The 8,972-nt window shown below is 40.2% G+C and overlaps 1 protein-coding gene across 4 annotated transcripts in view; it reads right to left on the bottom strand.

Moving 5' to 3' along the window:
• Positions 1-8,972, bottom strand: part of wdr73 (WD repeat domain 73) — a 31,406-nt gene that overhangs the window by 4,011 nt on the left and 18,423 nt on the right. For 3 of the 4 annotated variants that reach the window (XM_042228797.1, XM_042228798.1, XM_042228799.1), the window contains 2 exons: positions 7,903-8,262; positions 63-4,019 (listed from right to left, as the gene is read on the bottom strand). In XM_042228797.1, the coding sequence (XP_042084731.1) occupies positions 3,766-4,019; positions 7,903-8,262 (614 nt within the window). In that variant the 3' untranslated portion in view covers positions 63-3,765. Of the gene's footprint in view, positions 1-62; positions 4,020-7,902; positions 8,263-8,972 lie in introns of those variants that run through there. The other variant, XM_014340746.2, reaches the window with a different exon arrangement.

Here is an 8,972-nt window from a genome sequence, read left to right as displayed (position 1 = left end):
TATTATTATCTCAGTATAATATTATTGCCCAATGTATTAGTTTTTTTTGTTTTGTTTTTTTGAAACATGAAAGAAATGAAAATGAACAGTTTTTAGAGCATCTGTGCAGCATTATTTATTCATTGTATCCTTGGAAACAATGATGAACATGGGTGTAATGCAGATTCATTCACTTAGAATTTCAGAACTGCATTTCTCAAATCTTCTGCCAAACTTTCGTTATGTGTTATTCTGTTTATACCTGTAATTTTAAGAGATTTAGTTTGGCCAAGGCACCTACAACTATATTTATATTTATAAGGCATTTGGAGTTTGTTAAAGGGAAATCTTTAAATCTCCTGACATATCCTTCAAGCAACATTTGAGAATAATTTTAGGGCTGCAAGAAATGAGTCACTTCGATTTTGATAAAGCTATTCCATATTTGTGACAAATAAGTGAATTACTCGCTTCAAATGTCAGAAAAACACCAATCGCACATCCCAGCTCTCAAGATGACATCTTGATCCAGAAGCAATTACCATATTTTAAAAGCTGGAACAAGAATTTGTTTTTTTTTTCTTGATGAATGACAAATGATCAATTAGGACTGTCATATATTCAGTAGATACATCAATGGAGAATTTAAAAAAAAAAAAAAAAGTCCCAGCAATATCAAATAGATGAAATTGCAGCTTCTCTTCAGCCTGTTGCTATCAGTCCCACAACCTCAGCGTTAATTGTGAGTCTTCACACTCCAAAGCCTCGGGTGGGTAGTGCTGTTATTATCAGAGGAGTGATAGAAGTTTAAAAAAAGAGCATGCCTCTGGGTTATGAAACTGCAATATGCTCAAGAGCTGCTGGGAAAAGTATTAACAGGAATTCAGATGTCAAGCAGCAGAGACACTGAGATCTGCCGCTTACAGAGAGAGACAAACGCTTTACTCTCACACGCTGTCGAGTAGAGAAAGTCATGAAATGAAACCTTTAGCAGGGGCACTAAGATACCAGAAGAGACAAGTGTATGGTACAACTTTGGAGGCAGAAAGCAAAGTGGAGATGAATCCTTAATGAATCATCTGCCAGCTCCGTGGTTTATTTTGATGCCGGCTGTCTTTGAATGAGCCATCTGTTGGGTAAGAGGGAGTTTCTAAGTTGTTGTAAAGGGCAAAGAAACTAGCTGGACAAAAAAAATAGTTTGACTAATGCTTAAGATTGAACAGAAAGAGGGGTAGCGTTTTTAAAAATGTGATTTTTGTTCACCTGGGACTGAGGCGAGTAGTGCACTGATGGAAGGCACGAAGGTTTAGGAGGAAATTGGAGTTCGCTTCGGGGCAGAGCTGCAATTTTTCATTATTTGGTGACGTTAGTGTCCGAGGGGAGTCTAATGATGCGTTCAACGGGCAAGAAAGAAGGCAGTAAAGTATGAAATTAAGTTTTGCCTGCTTTTGTATCCATTTCTTTGATGTTCACTGGTGAAAAGAAGGAAAAGGAAAGGGGAAAAATCATTTTATTGCCTGTGGGAGAGCATCAGGGAATTGGGGCTCTGAGGAGTCAGATGGGGGATATTTTCTAGGATCGTTGCCTTAGATAAATAATCTATAGTCATAAAAATAATCTAATGATCAAAAGGTATCTTTAGGCAAATTTCTAAAGTCAGAAGTTCTTAAAAAAGACTGAGACTGACTCCCGTGACTATTAGCTCAGGGCATGTTGATTGCTCTGAGGTTTTCCTCATTAATCTGTTTGAAACGCTGCAAGAGAAAACGTTTTCCAACGTTCTGGAAAAATATTTGTGCATTTTCTCTCAGCAGGCTTTTGAAATGAATAGTATCTGAATCTCCGTGGGCCAGCTCTTCTGTAGATGTTAGCTGCCTTTTCTTCTTTTCCCACACTGCTTCAATAATGCTGAGGACGTGAATCCGCTGTGTTCTCTATTCAGTTATGCTTTTACTGCACTAGCAGTGTGTTTGGGGTCATTTTCATGCCAAAAAATTGATTTTATTTGATGGTGTATTAGAATCTGGTGTTTTAATTCCATCAATATTTACAGTGGCTAAAAAGCAGACCCGAGTCACGACAGAGCCTTAACTGTGTTTTACAGCTAGCTGCAGACACTCACTCTCCTGACCACCTCTGTACATATTGATAAGCATTTGAACCAAAAACTTCCTGTTGCCACTGATTCTCAGTCCAGATCTTTTGTAATTTGGCACCTTGGCCACTGACTCTGTGGACAAAGAGACAAAGACAGTGGACTCAGTTCAGTGGGGAACAAATGATGAGAGCTCAGCAGGTATGTGGGTTTTAGAGCAGTCAGGAGGAAAAAGGTTTTAGGAATTCATCTAAATTTAGAAACTAATTTATAGTTCAGCAACTGTAACCTCAATTTGTCTGATACTTCTAGTCAAATAGTTGTTTCTGCCTTTATATATTACCTTCATCACATTCATATTCGGTAAATACTGAAAGGCCTCCTGTGTAAAGGTTTAAAGATCATTTGTCCTGCTGTAATGATATTATAATTTTAACAAAATGTATTCATTAAAAAGGTTGGCCTTGATTCTGAACGGGAAATTGCGATTTTTCTGCAAATGAAAACAAAGATGAGTCAGGAGTAACTCTGAAAAACTCTCCTGACTTGAGCTGCAGTTGCTTCACTCAACTAAAATCTGGCCTCGGGATCCTCATCTGTGCTCAACAGTTCACTCACTGTTATTGCTACATCGCTGCGTCGCAGATGTGGCGTCTCACAGATGTTTTCAGATTTTGGAACTCTTTATAAAAAGGGAGATGCACTTTCCTAATTTTTTATTTTTTCCCCCCCATGTAGTCTCAGTATTTTCCAGCGAATGCAGAAAGTTGTAGCTGAGATAAATGTCATTTAGAGAGACTAAACAAAATGCAAGACAGAAGTGAAACTTGAACAGAGGAAATGGTCTCCACCTCGCGTTTCAAGTGTCAGTTCACTAAAATCTGAAATAATCAGACTGTAAAATCGTCTAACCAAAATGAGGACTGGAAAAAAAGGGAACGAGGTTTGCAGTTTTTCATGATCTTTAAAAACAGTTTATCTGCAAGAGCTAATTAAGTGAAAAAGTGGTTTAAAAATAGCCATCCAAATCTGGATGTGGTCCTGAGTCAGTGCCAACCTTTAGACATCTATGGAGAAAGCTTTCAACTGTTTCAGTCGTCCATCTCGAGAGCTATCGGTGGCCTGTGGTACTCATGTGCTGGGCTCTAAGTGCTTAAAAGCAGGGGTCCTGCTGCTCAGTACCTGGGTTAAAGCAAGGCCAAAAGACAGACTCTAAACAGCAGATTGTTGGTCACGTTTGCACTGAGAAGTAAACAAAATGCCACTTTTACAGCATCAACACAGTTAATGAAAACATAATTCACGTTTTGTAGTTCTGGCCCAGCCATCCGAGGTACAAACATTTATCACCTTATAAAAACTGCAGTACAAATATGTTGTGTAATCGAACCCGACAGTCATCTGCTTTAATTTGTTCCTAAATGAGAGCAGTCACCGCCAACAGCTGTGAATTCATTCCAGCAATTTTTCTGTAATTTAAAGGCAAAGATCAGTTTGATTCTCATGAAACAAGTTCCACATTTCCATCAGTTTGTTTTCCTTCTAAATTGTTTCTTTAACCATATTCCAGTTTGATCATAAAAAGACGATTGATCCTTTTTACTGAGACACATCAGTTTGTGGAGCAGTGCCTCAGTAATTTATAACATGGCTCTATCATCTTACTCGTCCCAGGCGATCCTTCACTTTGTTCATGGTGTTGGGCTCCCACCCTGTCGATCGGGGTCCACCCAGTCCCAGACGTGGACGGAGCCATCCGAGGCTGCAGACAGAAGCGTCCGCGGCCGCTCGGGGTGCCAGATGTGGGAGGTGACGACGGTGGGAACGCTGTCATCAGTCTGCTGTGATGAAACTGCGTGACCGCGATGCTCAAACAGCGGTCGAGCCTCCTGCGGCTCCGCCCCCCAGAGACAGGTGTTGTAGATCTGAACAACGCCACTGAAACCTGATGAGGATGAAGGCAGAAACTTTAAAAGGCTTCTTTCTGACCCACATTTCTCTTCGTTAGGATAATATTGTGCTAAAAGTTCAAATCATTCAACAACTATGAAGTCAAGAAACTTATAACTAACTTATCCACTTACTTTGAAATGGTAGCATTAGTCTGTTAACAAACTGAACTTTCATTTTTGCAGACACCCACATGTTGACTGTAGACTTTAAGCCCCTTGATCATCTTGTTTTTGCCTTTTTGTGACAAATTACTATACTTACATCTGATTGCTATAAACAGAGTTGATAATTACAATTAGCACACAAATGAAGGCCTCTACTGCAGTCGCTTACCTAATGAAATGTTTTTCTATTGGTAATCATATAGTCTGCAAGACTGTGCTGCACGTCAGATTCACAGATTTAATTTGTATTTTTAAAGAGAGCTGTAAACCAATATTCATGTCACTGGCTCTCATGCAGGTTCAGAAATGCTAAAGAGGCCCATAATTAATTTGTTATAAGACTGAGGTCACTGTGGCAACGTCTTCAAAAGTATGAAAACAAGACCTTCACAAGCAGAAGCCTTTACAAAATAGTGATGACAGATTTCTCATTCTCTCGTTGATGCTCAGTGATGAAAACATTTCACGGCGCTTTGCTGCTGGAAGAATTCAATAACGCTACCCCGATTGAAATTTATGAGTTATTAAATCTGCCAGTACATCCTTTCAATCTTTGGATGTTTCTGTTAGTAATTTCAGAGGCCATGTTTGTAAAACACTTCACTTCCTCCGTGTCTTCTTTTACATGACTGTTCAAATCATTTCAACCAGTCAGCATCTAACCTACGCACATGCACCTCCATGCACCTACACAGAACCGTAACTCAATCCTGAGTCATGCTGGGGGCTCCACTGTGACGTGATGCAAATAATGAGGTCTGAGTTTTCCTCGCTGCACTGTACAGAGAGGAAAGCTCAGAACTCTACATTGCAGAGACTGAACAGCCACTTTATAAACGCATGGCACAACATGGAAGAGCCACCTCCACGGGCAAGACTCGGCGGTCCATCTGCATCTAAAGGTCACTCTTTCGAGGACGCCAATCTTCACATTTTGGACAGAGAAGACCGATGGTTTGAAAGGAGTGAACGAAGCCATTTATGTCCACTGTGAGCGACCATTTTTGAACAGAGGCGGTGGTTTACGACACCAACTGTCTTCCATCTATAATCCAGTTTTGAGATCCCTGCCCAGACGCCTTAACGCCCACTCACGTCCTGGGCCATTTAACCATTTGAAAGCACATGATTTCATATGGCCAAGGTATCACTATGGGTCCACCCGAAACCTTGGCTGATTGTGACCCACACCCATTTTCACACCTTGGCTAAAGTGATTAGATAGAGGATCAATAGAGGGTCCGTTACCCTCTTGCGGACACTCCCATAAGGCTTAAAATCTGGGACTCTCCACCATTTGTGCTTAGAACTGAAGAAGCTTCTCGGATGAGAGGTGAAACGTCTTCAAGAAAACTTAAAGAAGTCCACACGCTTCGCTTTCCAAGCTCCTTAGACTACGATGACCTAGATGACTGAGAACCGTAACAGACAATTTTAAAAATCTTTATCCAAACATTAAATGAGCAATTCACAAGGCAGATCTCATTGAAATCGAACTTCCTCATATCAGACAATGTTTACATTAGCAGCAACAGTCTAGAAATAGATGCTGCTTTGGCTGTTTCTTTCTTAAATGAGGTAAGGCTATGTTATCCTACACAACACATTGTGACACATGTTGGTTATTTTCTGTTCTTTGAAGCGTGACACTTTTTTTTCCCCCCCCTATTATTTTCTGCACGAGCCAGTGTACACGCCTGGTTTATTTACACCCATCACTATAGTACTTTTAATATTACAAAGGCCAACTAGTGGCCTTGAAAGGCTACGGTGATTCATTTTCCCCACAAGTGAGGCTGAAAATGTCAAGTTTGTCCTGAAGGTGGCATTACAGTAAAGGTCACACGGTCTCTTTAATATCAAAAAGGTTACTTCTCTACGAATACTTGCAGAAAAATCAGCCAAAGCTGTTCATCAAAAGAAAAAGGGGAAAAAAAAAAAAGTACAAAATTAGAGTTTTCTTCATCTTTTGTTTTAAGTTAGTCAGTTCAGTCTGCAAGATGTATTTACTGGATACATTTTAATTGAATTCTTTGCCCTAAGCCCGTTCCTCAAACTTGACACTCTTCTATTTAGCCCCACTAAAAGAAGAGCGCATAATGAATATCAACATCAGCTGAATTGTAAGATGAGTATTTGACATCACAGCTTCGCAGGGTTACTGTTGGGTCTTTATAAAGTTAACATCAAATTACATCTAGGCAGAGGTCCAAATTAAACTCATTCCACAAAACAATTGGACAGCTATCCATTTTCTGCAGCTTATCCAGGTCTTTGTCACAGCACCACTACTCTAACCAGAGTTCTTCATATCGGTCCTTCTCTTAAAAGTAAATCCAAACTCTGAGCTGGTTCCACAGAAGAGGGTCCTGAAAGCTGAAGGCTCTGCCTCCCATTCTACCCTAGGAACTACGAGTAAGCCCAGGCATCCTGATAATAACAAATTACAGTAGTCCAGCCTAGAAGTAATAAGTAACTAGTTTCATAACATCACTCTGAGACAGAATATTTCTAATTTTAGAGATATTGTGCAAATAGAAGAAAGCAGTTCTATTTATTTGTTTAATATGTGTGTTGAAGGACATATCCTGCCTGTTACTGCAGGCCAAGGTAATGCAATCTAGAGTAAGTGTCAGGTTAGATACCATATTACAATAACCTCAGTTTTTTTCTGAATTAAAGAGCAGAAAATTAGATGTCATCCAGGTCTTTATGTCTTTAAGACAATCCTACAGTTTAACTAATTGGTGTGTTTTATAACGCTGTGTGTCATCTGCATAGCAGTGAAAATGTATGCTATACCTTCTAGTGACACTGCCTAAAGGAAGCATGTATAATGCAAAAAAAGAATTGGTCCTAGCACAGAACCCTGTGGAACGCTATCGCTGTAACAAAATATTATGGTCAACAGTATCAAATGCTGCACTCAGGTTCTAACAGGGCAAGCACAGAGAAGAGTCCACTGTCAGAGACCATAAGAAGATCATTTGTAACCTTCAATGAAGCTGTTTGTGCTATTATGAACTCTGAAGCCTGACTCTTCAAATTAGCCATTCCTCTGAGAATGATTAGTTAGCAGTTTTACAACTACTCTTTCAAATCTTTTTGAGATAAAAGGTAACAATACTAATAATAATATGACTACTAATAATAACAATAATAATAACAGCGACAGGTTTATCAGAATTTGGAATGACTACGTAGCTTCACTCTTGAGTTGTTGCCTGCCCACCTGCTAGGGTGACACCAATACCCTGTCAGCCTTTTACAGCTGATGGGGTGAACAAAAGAAAATAAGAAAAGAAAGGTGGAGGGAAAGGAGAAGCTGATTCAGCAGCCCAAGGTGAGATTTCTCACAGCAATGAAAAACACCCTGATTAATAGGATGTCAAGAAATTAAATTGTAAGTTATGTCATTTTTTGTATTTATCAAATCTAAAGCTCAAATTAAATTTGTGTCAGTTTGAACAGAGCCAAGTATGCTGCTCATCACTGTTTAGCTGAGCTAAGCCAATGTAGTTTTCCTAAAGATTGAAGTTTCTGCAGATCCTGAGATTGGTACAGAAACATCATATAATATACATCTGTGCAAGTGTGACAGATTACTTAGTATTATTTAGTTAATCAGTGTGCAGATAAAACAGGGTTTTTCAGCGTGATCACTTACAGAAAACATCAACATCTGAAAAAAAACTGTTTGTATAAACTGACCTGACACTGAGATACAGTCATCCAGTGTTGGAGCCCACGACACTTTGACCTGGCTGCAGCGGCCTGGTGTTTGGACGTCTAGCTGAGCCTGACACCCCGCCCCTCCCAGATTTCTCAAGTCTGAAACCACCGCCTGTCCAGACGAGGAGACTCTGATGACCCTGCGGCTGGACGGATGTGGACCTGCAGCAGCATCCGTCCACCAGATGACAGACTCGTCTGAAGATGGTGAATGTGAAAGCTGAGGAGGAGCAGACGTCCGAGTATCGGCAACGTAAACACTCCCGTTACAGCAGCCGGCGAGGAAAACCGTGTCACTCACGAACTGTAAGGAACTCAGAGGATCTGCTGAGTCTGTCTCTGTTGGGACAAAACAACGCAAAATGTCTCAAAACACACATTACAGAGAGATTACATACTGCAGTCTGCTGCAGAGATTGTTTTATGACTAGAACATCAGTGTTTTGAAACTGAACAGCTGAGGAAACCCCCAGCTGAAAGAGCATTTAATGGCCCTCCTGCTGCAACAATTACAGGCAAAGTGCTCAGAAACAAAAACATCAGGCTGGTCGTTTGTTGGCCCTGTTTTGGTGCACTGGCTGTGCATAATGATCAGAAACAAGCAGAGAAAGGACTGTGGTGAGGAAACTGCTAACATTTGATAATATGCAGCGTGCAGCGAAGCAGTGGTTACTACTTTGGAGCATCTATAGATCAAATGGTTCATGGGGAAAGAAAAAAAATGGATGCACGCTCTCTTTGATGCCAACTATTTTTTTTAATTTTTGGGAACCATGGAACATTAATTATTGTTTGCTCACTTTACTTGTATTACTTCCAGGCCTTAAAGCCACAGTCTCACCTCCACTCAGAGCTTCAGCAAACTATTTTTGTGTGGAAAAATAAATAAAATAAAGCAGGGAAAAGAAATGGAAAGTTACAGATCTTCCTAGGGGTTACAGTGGGTGGCCTACAACATAATACTGCATCATAACACAGCTCAGCCTTTCTTTCTAGATCAAACTTACTTAAGCGAGCCACAAAAGAATAGCAGGAAAACATCTCCTGGC

Source organism: Haplochromis burtoni, unplaced genomic scaffold, assembly GCF_018398535.1.
Source record: "Haplochromis burtoni strain Fernald_Lab_line unplaced genomic scaffold, NCSU_Asbu1 Contig_352, whole genome shotgun sequence".
NCBI classification, from domain to species: domain Eukaryota; kingdom Metazoa; phylum Chordata; class Actinopteri; order Cichliformes; family Cichlidae; genus Haplochromis; species Haplochromis burtoni.
This window is presented reverse-complemented; position numbering and strand designations above follow the sequence as displayed.